At 37.4% G+C, this 20,344-nt stretch overlaps 1 protein-coding gene across 4 annotated transcripts in view; it reads left to right on the forward strand.

Annotated features, from left to right (window-relative positions):
• Positions 1–20,344, forward strand: part of Iftap (intraflagellar transport associated protein) — a 59,017-nt gene that overhangs the window by 11,533 nt on the left and 27,140 nt on the right. For all 4 annotated transcript variants that reach the window (XM_005000966.4, XM_063227787.1, XM_003463853.5 and 1 more), the window contains exon 2: positions 5,280–5,435. In XM_005000966.4, the coding sequence (XP_005001023.1) occupies positions 5,303–5,435 (133 nt within the window). In that variant the 5' untranslated portion in view covers positions 5,280–5,302. The remainder of the gene's footprint in view (positions 1–5,279; positions 5,436–20,344) is intronic.

The following is a 20,344-nucleotide window of genomic DNA, read 5'->3' on the forward strand; positions in this document are numbered from 1 at the left end:
GTAAGTGTAATGTTTCTCTCAACTCAGAGAATCTGAATTTCAGTCAGTGGATTTTTTCTCTTAATATGATGTAAGGGACATAGAAGTCAGAGGATGTAGAGTTTTGTAGTTAAGTAAGAAGAAATCAAGTCATACCTTGTCTTTTCTATCATATACATGAATCTGCAGTTACACTGTAATTTGGTCTTTGGGAGATGTGACTGTGTATACAAATATGAAAGGCCAGCCAGCCAGTGAAGTACTGAAGTGGACTGTGTCCTTTCCTTAGGCAAGGTGAAGAATTTTGGTAACATCTTATCTTTTTTCCAGCATAGCAGCAGATTTTGATCACACTTTGAGAGAAGACTCATTTAGCGACTTGCTTTTCTTTTCTTTTCTTTTCTTTTCTTTTTTTTTTTTTTTTGTCTTTTTCATTTGCTTAACATTGTTGTCTCTGCAAGTTGTATTTTGCTTGTGTATGTTGGTGAAGCAGAGTCTTGAAGGTCAACATCAAAAATGTGCTAAGTCAGTCATGAGAATTTTGCATACTGTATTTCAGAATGGCATGTGTTTGGAATGCACAACACTAATTAGCTTAGATGATTGTTGCTTTCATTCTTTCATTATAGAAAACTGGAGTTCTGCATGGTTCTGTGACTTTTCTCCTTAATCTTTCAGTGACTTGATAAGAGAATCTGTTCCTAACTAGGCTCCTTGGTCTCCTGGGGGAGTTCAGTTATCCACACAGAGGCCTGCATGCTGCCTGTGTTTCCTTTGGGGGCGGGGTAGGGGGGAGCTGTAATTCAAAGTTGCTTGTGATGTCCTGGTGGATATTTAAATACATTTATTTGTCATCACAATATGCTCTGGGTCTTTCATGTGGTGCTCAAAGCCTTAAAACATGAAAACCAAACCTAAATAATGTGTCCTGTTGTCTAGGCAAGTATCTCTTTCTCTCTTTCCTTTGAGAAAAATATTTCATGACAAAAACACAGAAGTGCGAGAGTGGTAACTGAAAAAGCATTGCTTCCTTCTGCAAAACCACTAGGATTTGCATAAACCACTTGACTGTCTGGTAAGTGATTCTCTGCTTTGTCAGCCTCTGGGGACCTTTAACATTAAGTTATTTATGTTATTATAGATAGGAAGGTTCAAAATTTGAACATAGGTGTTTGTTAAATTCTTCAAGTAATAACAGGTGTGGGATGGGATACTCTAGAAGTCTTTAAAGTAATTAATAAAACTATATATTATAACACTACACATAAAATTAAAAACCTTTAAATGCAATAGCAAACAGCCTGTTCATTGTTTGCCTTTGGTACCACTGAGATATTTACAGAGTAAATATTAAAAAAAAATGCCATTTTGAGGACTGAGAAGAAAATTTAAAGGAATTTCTATTATCACTCTTAAAAGTTCAGAATAAGACAGTTATAGCAGTGCAAACCATAGCCTGACTGCTTCTGTTGGGTGTTTATTCCCTGAATTAGATGCCAGAGATTGTTTGAAGAAGAGAATGATATAGTATACTGTTGGAATTTTGCTTGGCTCTAATGCTGGAAGAGTAGATTGATGTTGAAATTTTTACAAATAATTACATCTCACTGATATTAAAATAATAGCCACCTTTGAGGTTATTTATCGGTATTTATAATCTAGAAACTGCAAGCATAATTTAGTAAGCTTTGCATTTCTGAAGGCTGGCATTGTTACAAATAAATTTGCATACACTGTAACTGATGATTTTTCATATATCTGATTTTTTAGGTACAAATCGCTTGAAACAGTTTCTCTCTCTTGAAGACAGTACTTGATATACTTTTCATTTTCACTCAATCTATTATGACACCATGTTTTAACTTGTGCTGTAATGCCTGCGGGATTACACTGATTAATCTTGAATAAGTATGCATTTAAAGTGAGAATGGCAATCATCAGAGATCTTTGGGCAAAGGACGGAATACTAGGAATGATTCTTCATCATCATCATCATCATCATCATCATCATCGCTGATATTTCTTAAGGCACACACTTAACCCTTATATCATTCTTGTGAGGTATATGTAGCTCCACAATTACTTCTTCAAATCCCCGAGTTCAGCTGTGCTCCAAAATACACAATGTTTTAGGAATCTAGAAAGGTAATTAGTGCATATGCCATATAATGTACTGCTCTCCAGCTGGATGCTGGGAAGCACCTCATCTGTGAGGCCATTTATCTTTCTGCAGAGAGACGTGAATAGTTACACTGAGCAGAATAAATAAAAACCATAAATACTCTTATGTTAATTTAGATCGGGGCTGGCCACCAATTGAGTTTGAGTCTCATCTTAAGAAAATAGTTTTGTTCTTTTCTCAGCTTTTTGTTTTTTTTTTAAATTGAGCTTAAGGAAATAGAAGACTGTGCTATTATAATCCTTGTTTATAGAGGTGAGGGAACTGAGATCCAGAGAAATAAAAATAAAAATTAAAAATTTGTCCATTGTTACACAGTCAGGGACAGAACGGGGCTGTGACTATATAGCTTTTGGAAAGAATAGCTAGATCTATACATGTTAAAGTGGTGGTATGTTTATGAGAACTCATGAAATTAAAAAGCTACTCAGTCTCTAACACCAGAAATAATTCACTTATAAAGAATAACACATACAATGATGTATCATTTTGGGGAAAAATTTCTTTGTTGTATATAAAAATTACACAGAATGATTTAGAAATATATTCACTACAATCTTGGCAGACTCTACTTCTGATGGGTAGGATATATATGGTCATCATAATTAAGGAATATCTTCTTTACCATATATGCATCTGTGTTATTTGTATTTTTAAATGATGGATACATGTGCAAAGGAAAAGTGGGAGGAAAAAGCTAATGACAGGCACACATTTTTAATATTGCTTCAGAAAAATAAAAAGCTGCCCCCTGTTCCTGCCATCCAGTACACAGAAGCTTTTCTTTTCATTGTCATTCATGTATTACACTGGCCACTTGGGCACTGTAATTATTCTTCTGTTTTCTGTAGATAGCCAATTTTCTCAAAGGTACGTAAGAATAGCATTTCACACAGAATGAATGCAGCTTAGCAAGATGAAATATCACCCATGGAATATAAAGTTCAGGCTGTGTGAGGGTTGAGGTTTCATGTCTTTGCTGACAAGCAGTTAGTTAGCAGTGTGCTGAGTGTACTGACAGTGTGAAGTGACCACCAGCAGTGCGGATGTGATCTTCAGCTCTATCACAGGGTACAGTGTTTAGAATGTGACAAGCAGTCAGATTTCACTGCATCCAGACCATGGCTAGAGTCACGTCTCCAGTTCTGGATGCCGTATTTTAAAGGGATGCAAGCCAAGCAGTGTGACGTCTTTTCCAGGCACACTGGCTGGGAGGTTGAGGGGTTCAAAATCATGTGGGCGTGCATTATGCCTTGTGTTTGGGTGTCGTTCCAAAGTCTCGTAGGTGGGGCTTCGTCAGAGATGGCAGGATGTAGGGTGTGAGACTGGTTCATAATGTAATCCTAGGATCAAGGGCACTCGGATTAAGGTTGTGAGGCCTATCTGCCATAAGTAGCCTGGACGAGATATAAGGGACAGAAAGAGCTGTCCCTTCTGCTGGCCATGAGCTGTTTCTCCTCTGTGATGCCTGTCTGCCATTCACTCTGCCTTGGAGCCAGCCCCTTATGGACTAAAACCTCTACAAACTGTGAGCTAAATAAATTCTGTCCTCCTTTAACTTTGAGTGTTTGATATTTTGCCTCAGCAATGAGAAAAGTGACTGAAACACAGCGGCACATGTGACATCATAGGACAAGCTTAGCTAGGTGTTGTGTAAGCTTCTAGCAATGAGTGACTCTCACTCTCTTACCTTCTCAATTGAGTAATTTTAGCCCAGTGTTGATGGACTTCTAGTCATGCTTCCTGAGTGTTGAGTAAAAGTTTAGGGTACAAAGATGAAAAGATGTGGACTTTGTCCTTCCTGTGCTCTGAACATGTAAAGGACAAAGCCATGGGCACAACACTTTGCAAACAGCTTGAAGGATAACAGTACACAGTTAATCCAGAGGCAGCACAGAGAAATCACAGCTGACTCTTCCTGGGGTGATGAGAGACGGGGCAGGGGTAAGGCCTTCAGAGGGAACCTGATTGCTGGGCTGGGTTTTGAAAATGAAATTTTCAGTGGGTGTCTTTGTGAAGTGTGATAAAAAACAGTGAATGCTACTGCTGAGTATCATCCTACAGAAAGGCAGGTTCATAAAAATTATGTTGTGCTGTAATTCACCTTATTATCCAGATATGACACCGTGTGACTTTTGACTGTTTTTCCAAAGTCAAAACGACTATGAAAGGTAAACATTTTGAATCAGTTCAGGACATAAGGCAAGGAAGAACAGCACAAATAAAGACGCTCACAAAAGAGGACTTCCAGAATTGCTTCAGAAAGTGGCACAAACTATGGGAAAAGTGTGTTCGAAGTCAGGGAAAGTATTTTGAGGGGGGCTAATGTCTTTTACTGTAATAATTTAAAGTATTGTACACATGGTTTGAGTAACATTCACCATATTTTTTGGTCATACTGTCTCTTTGAAAGACTATCAGGTATAAGAAGAAATGAAATTACTCAGTACAATCTCATAGGCTTTAGATCCATTGGGGTAGGGTAAGGGAGATAGATTTAGCCTGTTTTAAAAATTTTTGATAGAGCTGTCCAAAGGCTTTCCAGGTCCCAGATGTGTTAAAACACGGGCAAGTCACCTTTTTATCAGTCATAATGCAGGAGAGTGGGTCACACAGGACAGCATAATGAAGGGTTTAGGGGCATGAGTTCTTGGGTCAGATTCCTAGAACTAACTTTTCTGTCTTCTGGTTCTGTAGCATTAAAGAGGGTTATGATAATTAACATTAATGGGCTCAGAACAGCATCTGGTTTGAATAAGTAAGTCACTAATAAATACTGGATATTATTGTTGTCACCGGTGATGGTTAGTTGATGTGTTCTTTAAAATTCCTCTTATTTGGACATTGAAATTCTAATTGTGTAATTGTATGACAGTGTTCTTGTGAATTAAGAAAGTTGGTAATGAGGAAACAAAAGCAAAAACCAAAACTGGTACCAACCACTCAGCAGCAAAAATTTGAGTGAAACTCACTCTGTAGTTGAACAAGAGTACACTGCTTTAGTAATTGTCTTACCCTATCCCTCTGGATCTTCTGAGTTCTCCAGTGCCCACCCAGAATATTTTTTGAGGGGCTGATGCTACGTGATTCTCTCTAGCTTGTCTTCTTCTTTATCTTGTAGATAAAGTGGCCTCATGAATAGGAATGCCTTCCAAAATACTGGGATTGGAGATAATGGATAAAGATCCACTAATGGAAGAAGTCTTGGATAAGTTTATTAATTCTCATGAGCAAACATATGAAGAATTTCTGAGCACTTTCACTCATCTTTCCAAAGGTAACGTGGAAAAATAAACTTCCTATAGCAGTGGAGATAAAGATTATACATTTATGTATGTTGGTGCTGCCCTTTAAGTAAGATTATTTCATTAGCATTCATACAATTCTTTGATCAGGTAGTTCTTATTAGGGCGTTCGTGACTGACGCGTGTAGCTATGTTGTGAGGTTAAGACCGTTGAACTTGTTAACTAAAAATGTCCTGAGAGATTATTTAATATAATCGCTTCATTTTATTTTTTAGGAAATGCAAATGGAGAGAGTCCTGGTTGTTGAAACAATATTTAAAATGTCAACTCGGCACACATGTGAACCCCAGCCATTTATTAGCTCTATGATCTGGGCACAGAGAGCTGTTGATTAAAGGGAGAAAATAATGCTGCTTCCCCCCAGTGTTGATAAAGGCTTTTTGAAGGAATCCATGTAAAATGTAGCTTAGTGATGAACACAGAGCAAGCACTTAGAGGGGCTAAGTATTATTGTTGTGAGGATGATGATGATGGTGGTGATGAAGTGATGGTGTGGTGGTTTTTGTAGATAGGAAATAACCCCTTAGACCCCTGGCGACGATCTGAAGCCTAAAGGTCAAACCCATGCTGTCTTTCTTTATATGCTTTATATAATGTTATATTTTTAATGAAATCAACACTTAAAATTTGAGTTAATTTTACATGGAAGTCCTGATTTGTGTCACTGAATCAGATGAAATGAAGTCTGTTACACATGACTTCCCTTCTGGCAGTGTCATTTGGAGCTTCCGTGCTTGTCACACTGTCACTCAGTCTGAAAGAGATAGCATACATCGTGTGTTTCGTTCACTTCCGTGGCTCACCAGGGCACTAGAGTTGTCATCTTTGTTCTAGGTCCTGCCTCAGATTGTGGTTGCCTTGCAGTCAGCCATGCTTCACCACTGATCCACCCGAGGATCTCCTTGAGGTCACTGGTTCTGCAGCTGTGCATTAGACTCACCTGGAGAGCTTTGGGACCTTAGTGATAGCACAGCCCACTCTGAAGCTTGTCTAGGGCTAAACAATCGGTGTTTTTGAAGGTTCTTCTGGCAATTCTAATGTGTACCCAAGGGTGCAGGGAGGTTTGTAATCTCCAAGGTCATGACACTAAGGAAGTCTGGTCTCATGCTTGTAAGTGGTGATTCACATATTCTAAACAAATAGCAAAGTAGTTAAAATGAACATGCATAGTACAGGTTGACTATCTTACTCTGAAAATCTGAAGTCTGAACTGGTTTAAAATCTAAGTTGTTTTGAACATCAACATGATGCTGTGGGTAGAGAATTCCACCCAATTTCGTATGACAATATGACAAGTCATAGTCAAAACACTAGTGCACTAAAAACATACTGTATAAAATTACTTTCTGGCTAAGGTATATATGAAACACAAATGAATTTTATAAATGTTTAGATTTGGGACCATTACCAAGATACCTCATTGTGTCTATGCAAGTATTCCACAATACGAAAACATCTGAAATTCAAAACAGTTTGAGTTGCAAGAATTTTAAATAAGGATATTGATCCTTTGTTTGTACTTAAAAACGTGGACTGCAGGTTTTAATTACACTTGTTGGCATTGAAAATTGAGGATTATCAAACTAAGTTTGGAGCTGTCCATGATATGATATGTAGATCAAATTAGACTTCAGAATAGATAAATCATCTTTCAATTTATGGAAGATGCTTGCTTTTTCTGAAGCTAATGATCAAGTTCCTATTTTCTGGACCCAAACAAGGACACTGACAGAATTAATGAATTTGGTGTCAGTGGTATTATGATAATCCAAATTATTTTGGAAATTACTTGTATGGCTGATTTTATTTTTGTACCTTGTAATAGTTTATAGCTTTTTGCCAGGAGTTTGATATTTTAAGGGGTCGTGCTGTGTTTGCTTTGGGGACTCTGGTTTCAGATTCTGGTGTGATCATTGCATGCAGAGTGATAACTGTTGCAGACGTGGTGATTTCATTTTGAGTTCAGCTTAGGGCCCAGAATTGAGCTGAAATAATGATGACACGAGTCACATAAAGTGTATCTCCAAAAGCACATAAATTGTTTTTTCCTTTCAAAAACATCCCTAGGCACCAGTTCACATATTAAACTAATGACCTGAAAAAATTTCTCTTAAAGCATAAAGAGTTGTGAGTGCCAAAATATGCCTTAAATCAGGAGTGCCCTCTTTTCCTGTGAAGCATTTCAGTACCATCTGAAAAACCAAACAGGACTTGGGGCAGACCCATAGCCTAAAGATGTGGTCTAAGTTAATATAGTCAGGTCTGCTTGAGAGAAAACATTAAGGTTCCTCCTTCAAATTCCCATCACATTCCCCACCCCTGGCTTTCTAGGCCTTTCATTTGTCTCAATGTGTCTAGTTGTTTTCCTGATTTTGCTGCGAATCTTTTCTCTGTTGAAGTGTTTATCACTATACATACTTAGAAACGTTTCCTTAGTAAGTTCAGTTTCTCCAGGCCATTACCATTTTTACTGACTGACTGTTCTATTTATTTCTATAATAGTTATATGCCAGAATGCTTATGGGATTCATTTTCTTCCCAAGAGTGTTAAAAGGGTCAGTAATCCTATTAAAGATATTTCCATGGAAAAATTAAATTACAGTCTTATTGAAAGAAATTCACATTATTCCTGCAGACTCTTAGGAAACGGTTAGAAACTTAATATTTCATTGTAATTCTTACTATAGTGCATATGTGTGATCATGTTTTGGAATTTTTTTTCCTCTCTTAAAAAAGTCTAGGTTTTTAAACCAGGGAACATATTTGCTAATAAATACAGTGTTCTATCAAAATGTTTAAAGACACATATCAATGATTAGTTTTAGACAGTTATGATTGAATTGTCAGTAGTATCTTCAGTTCAAGAGGATAAATTGAATTATAAAATATGTGTTAGAAAATCAGAATACTGATTTTTTTCATTATTGGTAAAGACATATTGTTTACAGTGTGGATAAACACTAGATTTCAATCTTCTTAGTTTCTTTTTGGGCATATGTACTTGTAGAGCTTTCTAAAATATGTGGGGGAAAAGGCTTCTTTCACTTACGTCACATTTCTGCCTTTTTCTTAGATTCAAAAAACAGGTGTGAATACTTATATTTGATTTTTTTGTTAATGTAAGCATTCATGTATTTCTTTATTAGTTCTTTGAGTCTCTTGTTATGGTCTAGGTATTACTCTAGGGGCTGAAGATTCAAAATTAAGTTAGGTATAGTTTTTATTCTAAGATCTTTATAGTCCAGTGAGATTAACAAGCAAGGAGGAAATCACACCAATGTGTAGGTACCCAGCTGTGGAGATACACTCCATTCTAGGAGAGTTTATAGGGTGCTCCCCACCCAGTAGCTAGGGAGAGGCAATAAAGGGTCCCCATCAGCCGGCTCCCCTCTCCTGATCACCCTCAGCAGCATCACCCTCAGCAGACACTGTACCGGCACCAGGCTTTTGAATTTTCAAAAGTATGAGGTAAAGAAACTTCTTTTTATAAAGTAGCTAGGCTCAGGTGTTTTGATACAGCAACAGAAAACAGGCTTAAAAAGAGTCTGGGATAACCATGGGAGCATAGCTTGCCTGGTGTCCTAAGACACTGAGGAGCATGTGGAAAGTTTTGACAGATTAAGAGCAGAAGAACATCAATTAGGATGCCTCCTGTCATGGTATTCATTGGTTTTAGTACATATTTTTCTTTTATACAGTTAAGATTTAAAGGTCATCCAGATGAAGATGTAGCCTTGCTTCAGTAAGGTTTAGAATTACTTCAGAACTGCTGAACGTAAAAGTAAATTTCTTTTTAATTTCCTGCCACATCAGGAGGACTGCATAGTCTGATATTAGAAGTGCTTGGTCTGATCTTTTAGAGTGATGGCCACTGCTCTCATGTTGTTAAGAAGCCAATAACTTATAAATTGACATTGCATCTTTTCAACTCCATTTTGTTACATACGGCAATGCTGGGGCAGTGCTATAGAGCTGTGGTGTTGAGTGTTGACTGTGACTTGTTCTCCAAGGGTGAGTGTGCTGAAAGATTGGTCCCCAGTGTGGTAGTACCGAGGTGGTAGGATCTTTGAGAGGTGAAGCAGTTGTAACATGGGGGTGCTGCATTCAGAAGGCATTAATGTTGGTCAATACAGTGATTTTGTTCCAATCGTGTGAGTTGTTGACAAAAGGTCAACACTAGGACCTCCTTGATTTTTGGTCTACTGTCTTTTAATGTAATTTTTCCTTGTACTTGTTACCTCTATGATACTATCTACCAATCAGTTCACCAGCATTACCCTCAGCAGATACTGGTACCATACTCTTGAATTTTCAAAATTTTTATAAAATATCTAGACTCAGGCATTTTGTTATAGCAACAGGAAAACAGACTAATACAGAATGTTATAGTAATTCCCATCTCTTGTTTTCTCTGTCTCTGTCTCTGTGTCTGTTTCTCTCTCATATCCATGTCCACACAGCCGCACCCTACCCATACTCATACTCACATCATTATTATTCTTATACTTCAGGCTAAATGATTAATTTCCATGAAAGTTGCTTGTCTTACCAACTATGCTTTAAATTTTATTTACTTTTAGTTAATTTAAAGGTAAACGTAACAAAAATATTCAGTTCACTTAGTGGAAAAATTTTAAAGTGTTTGGGACAATTTAAGTTTGCATGTCAATTTTTAAATTGTAAATATTATGAAATCTAAGTATAAGTCAGTTATTTTAGATGAAAATTTGGCATTGAATTTTGATAGGTTGTAATTGTAAAGTGTATACTAGATTTTGAACACTTAATATCAAAATAGAATGTAAAATGTCTCAATGACTTTTATATTGACTATTGAAATGAGAATATTTTGGCAAACTGATTTAAATAAAATGTTATTAAAATTCTCTTATTTCTTTTACAAATTTCATTTAAGATGGCTATTTGAAAATTTGAAACCACGTATTGTTTTCATTGTATTTCTATTAGGCATTTCTGCCATAGTTTTAAATTTGGCTGCCTATTAGGAAGCTTTTATAATGGTAAGCTTTTATAAAAATACAGAATTTCAGGTCTTTTTCAGGCTCATGAAATAAGTCTCAATAGTAAAGCAGCTAGGTATTTTTGTATTCATAAGACTAGATGTTTCAGATGTACCATTAGTTTTGAACACCACTGGTTCAGACTACAAATTCTTATAATGCATCCCCTCAAAATGAAGGGCAAAATACTCCTTGAAGACACCAGATAATCAGTTTCTGTTTAAATTGTAGAGTTGGTGGGACAGTCCCATGCTGTATATTTTAGAACCATTTATGGATGTATTTACTTGCCTTTTTTTTTTTTTTTTTGTATTGAGAATTGATCCCAGGGCCTTCACATTGAGCTACAACCCCAGTTCCGTTTTTGCTTTTAATTTTGTATTTAATTTTTTACTTTGAGATAGGGTCTTGCTAAGTGTCTCAGTTGCACACAGTGGGCTCAAATTTGCAGTCCTCCTGTCTCACCCTCCCAGAGCACTGGGATTACAATTGTGTCCATGATTTTTTAAAGCTTACCCTGCTGAATGCCATTATATATTAGAAACTCCCTGATACCAGGTGGGGGATTCAAACACCAGCCAGCTGACCATCTGTACCATTGTACCATTGTCTCTCTCACAGATATCTGGCAGTGGGAGACTGTGGGTCATATTGTTACTGATAGCAGCTGACATTTACTAAGTACTCGGTATGCTTAGCACTTCATGTGGATCATCTCAGTTAATCCTTACAATAGCCTAGTGCAGTGTGTGTTACATTTTACTTTTTATTACTTGTATTTTCCCAATAACTTGTGTAGACTGAACTGTGTAATCCTCAAGTATATATGTTAAAGCCCTAATTCTAGTATGGACTGTATTTAGAGATAAGGCCCTTAAAGAGGTAGTTAGCTTTAAATGAATTTGGAGGGAAGGTCTCTACAATAGCTAAATCTTGGAAATGAGCCAAATGCCCATCAACCGTGGAATGGATAAAAAAGATGTGGCATTTTTACACAGTGGAGTATTACTCAGCTACAAAGGATAAACGGGAGGCTTTTATAGGTAAAAATAGATGCCACTTGAGAGCATATTCATAAGTGAAATAAATCAGAGTCTCATGTAAATATTGTATTGTCTGCCTAGTGTGAAAACCTGAAAGAGTAAATAAGATCCAAAATGTACAATAGATATTGTGAAAGTGAAAAGGAAAGAAACTGCTCAAAAGGAAAGAACAACTGGGATAAAGGAAAGGAGAAAAGAAAAACGGGTAAAGACTATACACTCTACTACGAACCTCTGTTCATCAGAGAGAACAGTTTGTGCTTTGATTGTTTGATTGTTGATCATCTTTTCATGCCTGTATCTTGTAATCTGAACAGTTACTTTGAAGATAACAATATGCAATGTATTTTTTTCTTTTTTTCCTTTGGTACTGGGAAACAAACCCCTGACCTTGCGCCTACTAGGCAAGTGTTTATGCTACTGAGCTAAAATCCCTAGCCCCAATACACAATATATTAACAGTGTTAATCTCCTATTATTTTGTTTTGAAATTCTGTATCATTGTTTTTATTTTTTTATTTTAAAATAAAAAAAAATAAAAAAAGAGAGAGACACCAAGCCAGGCCAAGTCAACAGAGATAAAGTCAATTGAAAAAATAAAAGCCATGGAAAGATGCTCTGAGAAGGAAGCTTTCTGTGAGTTAGGGAGGGAGGTTACTGGGGAAATTACACCTGGTGACACCTTGTTCTTGGACTTCAAGCCTCCAGCCCTTCAAGAAAATACGTTTTTGTTTAAACCAGCCAGCCAGTGGTGATTCATTATGGCAAAGCAGGCAGCCGTGCGCAAGGCTGTCTAACTAGTTGGTGGCTGTAGACCTAGTCAGTGCGACTCACAGTCTACACCATGAACTACCTCATTCCCGCCTCAGTTTCAGTACTGAGCAGCGCTCCCAAGACTGGGAGGATCCTGACATGTGGGTAATAGAAGCCATCAGAATAAGTACCGCACTTCAAACATCTGTTCTGTCCTCTTTTAGAGCTTCAGCTCCAAAAGGCTAGCTTCTGCGTTTCGTTCACTGCTATGCTAGCATAATGTACAATGAGTAGACAGTTAATGAGCATTTGCTGAATAAATGAAATGAAAAGAAAACCAGAGGGGAATGGAAGACCAGTACGAGGCTCAGACTCAACCCTGAAGAATATCTGCACTTAGTGGACAGGCATCAGCAGGAGAGTGCACAAAAGGGCTCGTGCTATGCTCTGTTTGGATTTGATACTCTAGGTAACCGGGAGCCATCGTGGAAAGTACAAACAAGCAAAAAGCAACACCACACATTGCAGGCAAGGCTGAAAGGCTGAGGCAAAGGAGGAGAGAAATGTCTAGAGTCAGGGAGAGGAGTGGGAGGCTGAGCAGAAATGCACAGGCGAGTGTAGACTAGGGTACACAGGAGCAAGCGAGAGTGAAGTGCTCATGGGACCCTGTTAGTGAAGGAGCCGCAGACAGCATTTAGAAACTCTGACTGGCAGAGGATCCCGGAGAGGAAAGAATCAGAGGAAGCACAGAGAGTTGGCCCAGGAGCTACTGAGGCCCACAGAGGCCAGATGACTTTTTCAAAGCTACGCGGTTTTCATCTGAGAAGTCTTTTCTTTTTTTCTTACTGCGTTTATGTTCTGTAGAGAACTTAGAATCTTGGGTTGGGATTTGGTTTATACTTCTGGACTGATCAATTTTGACTTGTCAGTTCAGTGGAAGGAATATCACAACTCATACTTGACACCTTCTAAAGAAATGTAATTAAAAATGAAATCGGTGTCAGCACATAAAACAACGTGTTCCCGAAGTTGACATATTTTGGTCCCCAAAGCTGTTTGAATTTGAATGTTAGAAATGCATCTTTAAACTTCCAACGGGGTTACAAGGAGAGGCTTTCCCCAGCATGAAGAACGAATTTAAACTCTGCTGTAGAAAAATACCACAGAGGAAAAATACAGAAAGCAGCTGGCTTTCTTACCAATTTGAGAGGAGGAAAGGAATTTCAGCAGAGCATACAAACAGCTTTCTCTCATAAAGGAAAGCACAGGAAGAGAAATAATCCTAGCTGTGTAGCCTTTTGCAGTTACTTTCTGTCGAGTATTAGATAGAGACCAGAGGGCTTAACATTGTTTTGATACCCTCACAACTGGCAGGTTGCCTGCCAGCAGAAGTTGGAAACAACTGACCAGCTTTATGCTTCCAGGTGGCACTTCTGTCGAGTAGTCTGTGCTGTTGTTATCAGTCATTTAATTCCCTACTGAATATCGAGGGATGTTTTTAGTTCACAGCCCATTTGCAGTGTCTTTCTGTTTCCTTTTTTCCGTTGGCCACATTGAGAGAGAGAGAGAGAGAGAGAGAGAGAGAGAGAGAGAGAGAGAGAGAGAAAGGCCACTCGGGAAGCACTTTGCAAATGTGAATTTAACAACAAAGAGCACAATCAAAAATAACACAGCAGCTAGCAATAAACTGACTTAACATGTAGGCCACTGGGATAAGTTTAACCTTAGGGGGAAATTGGAAAGGCATCATATGAGAACTTACTCCATCAAAGTACTAAGCCATTAAAATATTAATCTGGCATCTTAAGAAAGAGAGAAAAGAAGTTATCTGAGCTTAAAGTCTTCTATATATATATTATATAGTGTATGTGTATATATATATATATATATATATATTGTTGAAAAGAAGTAGAAAAGGACAAGGAAAAAAGCTTGTAGTTTTATAAAGATCAGTAGCCATCTGCATGTGACCTCTTTGTCATAAAATCAAACATCATATAGAACACTGAAGGCGAAAAAATGTATTGAGCAGCCTGAACTAACTTATGGCAGACTCTTGTGGAAGAGTCATACAGCATTAGTAGCATTAACCTGTTGTTTCTCTTTGGGGGGAACATCTGCAAACTGTAATTAAGCAATTTTCATTTGTTTCTCTATTTCTTTTGTTGTCAGTAAATCACTACACTGAGGGAACAAATTGACAAATTATGAGACACAGAAAACTGCTGGTTCAGTTGCAGAAGGAAATTTCCCTCCTCAAATTATGACAGATTTTGAGCTGATCGAGCCATTTTGTTTTAGATCTATTAGCATAAATCTTCAGCTGCAGTTGTTACAATTTATGCTCATTCCAAACATGAATATCTAGTCCATAGATAATCGTTTGTTTTTCACATCTGCAGTAGTTTAGGTGTAATTGGATAAGGAAAGAGAATATATTTGAATATATATACAACATACTGAATTATAATCGTTAAATTTATTTTTGGCAGTGATGTTAGTGCACACTATTTTGTTACAATAAATATTTTTTCTAGTGTGCTTTGTCAGATTGGGGAATTAAAAATTGATTTATTTTCAAATAAAATAATTTTCTTTAATTCTGTCTTTTCAATTTAGAGATGTTATATTTATGGTATGTTTCATGTGCACATATAAATTAGAGAAATGGACTTTTGTAGGCAAATGGAATTTTAAACTTTTGCAAAACCCAAGCAGAGAGCTACCAGTAGTTAAACGAACTTTTAAGAGAACTTTTAAGAGAGTCATGATTTAAATGATACTGAGTAGCTGCATGCAGGTTAGGTTTGTATTTATTAACTGGCCACATTATTCTTAGTCGTTGTTAAATGTATATTTACTTGAAGGGAAAGGGTCAATTGCTCCATGTGAAACCGAGGTGGTCACGGGTCTGTGTTGCTTGATTCAGTTGAACAGGCAGGTATTCAAATCTGAATGAGTTTAGCAAAATGTTCTTTCAGCCATGGAACAATAATATTTTCTTTGAAACGGTTGGCTAAACCCGAAGGGATGCAAACAGGAAACTTTATTTTAACCAAATTCATCTCTCCCTTTTATGAAAATCAAACCGCAATCTGTCTAGTTTGTGTTTTTTGTCTTTTTTTCTATTTGGATTTGTTCCAGATGATCCAGATTTAGTGATGCCAGCCAGCTGGCTTTCCCTGCAGTCCCTGCTTCCTTAGCATAGGGAAGAATCATACCGTTTCCCTTTAGGTATTTACTTATTTATTTATTTATTTTTGGGTACTCAAAATTGATCTCAGGGCCTTGCACTTGCCAGGCACTGCAATCCTGGCTTGCTTTAGGGTTTACTCTTCCTTTTGGATTAGGTTTTGTAGTATATGAGACACTGATTAGAAGAAAGTTTGTAACCACGCACCTAATTCTGGATTTAATCTCTACTTATGGTATAAATCCTGTTCTCACTAATATTGAAGTTATTTCATTAGTATTAATGTTTTAGGCATAGATCTAGAATCTGAGAAGGTAGCAATGAGTAAAACTGTCCTTAATCTAGAAGAGTTCACCAGCTGGCATATTGTCCTTATTTATTGCTATCTGTTATAAAAGATGGCCCAATTCCCAAATGCTCTAGATACATGAATGTGGAATAGCAATGTATACATTCATAGATTGTGTAGTTAGAGCTTATTATAAGGCAGTGCTGATTACTCTTGCCAGAGTGTGATAAGATAGTATTTAGCCTTTGGTTCTGGGGTCTTGATTTTAGATTGAATAAATACTCTATTTATGAATTATGAAAAAAGCAATAAGACTGTTATAATGGATATTCAGATCCTTTTTATTTCAAGCTATTTATTACTTATTATTATTATTATTATTATTATTTTCTCCTTTTTATCGGTACCAGGGATCAAACTCATGACTGCCTGCTTGTAAGGCAGGCGCTTATGCCGCTGAGCTAAATCTCCAGCCCCATTTATTTTTATTATTAATAAGATATGTTTTAGGGCAATCCATAAAAATGACAGAATGTGTGATGGTTGTGTGATGTAACTCTGTTCTTGAACTTCCCAAATGCCGTATACCCAAGTTTGAATCCTAGATCATTACAATTTCATGCAGAAGCTGTCACTCTCTGATAGTGTGATAACTTGAAGGAAGGATTTATTTGTAAAGAAGAGGGAAAAATTAATCCCTCCAACTTTAACTCCTTTAATTTAGGGGAGTTAAAGAGTTTGTTTTAAGTAGATGTGTCTTTATGTAGGTAGGCAGAAGGGATGGGTATAAGGGTAAAAGAAAGATGTTTAACTTTATGAAGATTGCCTTATATTTCTTATTTTATGGTAGGCAGGGCCAGTATCTAGAAAGGGTACTATTTTATCTTTGAATCAGGAAATCTGGGCATAGTCCTGGCTTATAATTCCTTGGATGTTAGGCCTGCCATTTACATTCTGGTTCTGTAAAACAGGAATAATTCTGCCTGTTCAGTATGTCTCATGATTGTGGTGAGAATCTGATGAAACATAATGAAAGTACTTGGTAAGTTGAAAGGACTTACTCAAGTGTAAAGTTTTGTGATGAAGGGAACTATTTATGATATAAAAGAGAAACATCAAGGTTAGAGGTTTAGGAAATCTTGAATGTGCAGTATTAAAAGTAAATGTTGGCCACGATGTTGGTTGTTCATACTCTATTCTTGAAGTACTTAGGACCAGCTATGGATCGTTCATACTGCATGTGTATATGTATATGGTGTAGTATTAGAATATAAAACTCGGGGAATAATCCTACACTGGCCTCTGGTGGATAGACTAAATACTGTGTCTACACATAACTACCAGGCACAGTTACTTATATGCTTTGACAAAGATAAGGTGGCAAATCCTTCTTTTAAACTAACAACTTCTAGATTCTATTTCATGAAATGTTTACCCAGGAGTCTTATATTGTGTCTATATAAAATCATGTTGGAGATGTTTATTAAGATGAATAATCCTAGAGATCTGGTTCCAAAATTGAAGGGAGAAGTTCTAATGCATAGCCCAGGAACACTGACACTCAGAACCATTTTGAAAAATGTGTCCTAAATGAGATTGAGATGGGTAAAAGAGATACGTGCTTTCTTTAAATTCTGTGCTCACTTTAGGAGACATTTTTTGAAGAATAAATTCTGTAGATTTTATGAAGTTGTGACCCCTATAAAAGATAATTGTTTTACTCTAACATATGACTTTTTATTTAATACTGTTCTTTTATTTAAAAGACATTTTTGACAATGAAAAAGAATGACAGGTGCAGGGATAGTATTAAACCTGGTGTGGTGGTACACATCTGTAACCTCACTTGAGACGCTGAGGCAGGAGGATTGTTTGAGACCAGCCAGGGCTACAAAGTGAATTCAAGGCCAGTCTAAACTGCATTATGAGAACCTGTCTCCAAAACATCAATAAATAAATAAACAAGCAAATAAATAAATAAATAAATAAATAAATAAATAAAGTTTTAATGGAATAAGGTATATGTTCTTACAGGCAAAGGGCATTCACATAACTTGCATAGCTTTCTCTATAGACGTCCAGCCTAGCTGGGTTTTAAGCATACTATGAATGCTCAGCGCAGGGGTTCTGGCTGTAGAGTTGAGCGCTGGTCTGTCTGTGTCCCACTCTCAAGTGTTCCACAACCTCAGAACTGGGTAATGACTCTTTCCTCTTCCAGAAACTCTGGAGAAGTTCCCAAGGGTGAACTCCCTACTCTCCTTAGGTTTACATCGTAGTGGGAAGAGATAGATATTGACCAATTTTGAAAAGTAATTCCAGATGATTACATATGAATTTGAAGAAAATGGGGCCAGATAATAGTGACGGATTCTACAGCTGTGCTGGACTGAGGAGGAGAAGTGACCGAGAGTAGTAGCCTCCAGGGACACAGTGCATCCCTCTAGGGCTGCCTGTGGAGCAGAGCTGAAAGTCCGTAGTTTTTCTGTTGGTTTGATTTCATCACATTGCTTGGAAGTAGGTTAATGATGATGATGGCCCTTGAATCACATGCAGCATCACAATCAGGGGATACAAAGTGTGGTAACAGTCCCCGTGTCCGTGGAAAAATGAAATGTGGTCCTGTTCATTAAATAGAATATGGTTTGAAAATGAAACTCGGGAGTACTAATACGTATGACAACATGGATAAATCTCAACAGTGTGATCTAAGTGAAAGAAGACAGGTGCAAACCAGCACATAGATATTATTCCATTTATATGGACTGTCTAGCAAAGATGAATCTACAGTGGCAACAAGTAGATTAGTAGATAAGAATGGGGATGGGCTACAGTCCATCTTTTTAGCGAGATGTAAGTCATCTGAAAGTTAAATTGTGATGATTGTCAGATCATTCTATATATTTACTGAACTTAGTGAATACTAGACTTAAAATGAGTGAATTTTACGGTATATAAGTTATATTCAATAAAACTATAGAGAATGGAGTCATTTTCAAGGCTTCTTACCTGGGGGTCATCACTAAATGCATATGTGGCTTTTTCATTCATGAATCAGGTTGGTCCTGCTCATGTGTAAAAGTTTCGTATCAAGAAAACAATAATTGATAGTGCTTACTTGTAAGTTTGAAGTCGAAAAGGACAATGCACAAAAGTCGATGGATTTCTTAGATGCAGTAGATTCTGCCTTGTGTAGACGTTGGCACTGGCAGCTGTCACCCTGGTTGAGATTCTGGAGCTACTGGAATCACTGTTCAAGTATGCTGTGTGCACTCCTGCCTTTGGCCACTGCTGTCCGTGGCCTTTTAGTAAACCAGCGAGGGAGGGAAGTTTATCTTGCTAGAGGGTCATGTGTGGCCTCCGTGCACCAAGTGCAATTCACCTGACAGGCAACAAGCATGCTGTTTTATCTTCTTGTGCTATCACAGAGACTGCTTTGAAAAAGTTACTTAGAGCATACCAATTTAAATGGAAAAGAAGGGCAGAGATTTCAGTGTGAGATAAGGTGAACGTTCTGTGATATCTAGGAGAAGGAACATAACCAACTGGAGATAGTGTCTTCATTTCTGCTTTAGAAACACAGAAAGAAGTCACTTTGTGAATGCTATTTTTCTTTCTTAAATTTCTTCCTTTTTTACCACCACCACGGACGGTCACTGTGGTTTCCTTTACTTTTCACCTTGGTTACTACACTGGCTCCATTTTTTTCTGTTTCTAGTGCTGAGCCATTGGGGTTCATTGTCATCTAGAGCCCAGCTCTATTGTGACTCTCAAGGTCAAGCATACCGTTTTGTGAGGGTATCCCCCATCTACCTAGCACTAAATGTGTGCCCCATCTTCCTGGAACACTTGATATTTTTGTTGCAGGCCCTATGCTTTCCATGGTAGGGGCTTTGTTAACAAAAATTTCCCCTCATGAAATAAACTTTACTGTGCTTACATGTTGAAATTGTAGCTGTCTTTCAAAGCTTAACTCAGATTCCCCATTCCTATGTGAAGACTTTGTGAATTTCTCAAACTGGTTATGACTTTACTGTTTTCTGGCTTTACCCCATATATTGTCTGCCATAGGTGTCTTTTCTTTTAGTGGTGTACATACATGCTTCCTAGTTTGCAAACTCTGAAAGGGTGGGAACTGGATCTTATGGCTCTTACTTTGCAAATAGTTGACGTCAGAATATAACTTTTGAATTTAATGAGCTGTACAACCTCAACTGTTATGCAGATCTTCTTTCTGAAAATAAACTTTCAGTAGCTTTATGCTCTTTACCTTTTTCTCTGTAATTACCCAGTGCTGGACAGTTCAAAAAATTCATCTTACTGCCATTGTATCCCTCATCTAGGGCTTTCAACATACATTTTTTCCAGGCCAGGGTTGAGCATTCGTGCCTTGGCAGATTGATGGCTATGACTGTGAATAATGAGTCAATTGTCATCCAGCCTCAGGGAAAGTACAATTATTCCTGACTGGCCAGGCTGAGGTAATCCTCTCCTCCCTGCACCCTTTCAAATAGAGAACATAAAACAGTTGGAATTCAGAACACTGCAAAGGGAATTTAGATGAAACACTTGTGTGCTGAATTT

Source organism: Cavia porcellus, unplaced genomic scaffold, assembly GCF_034190915.1.
Source record: "Cavia porcellus strain 051 isolate PalLab524CR breed Dunkin Hartley unplaced genomic scaffold, mCavPor4.1 scaffold_17, whole genome shotgun sequence".
In the NCBI taxonomy this organism is placed as follows: Eukaryota; Metazoa; Chordata; class Mammalia; order Rodentia; family Caviidae; genus Cavia; species Cavia porcellus.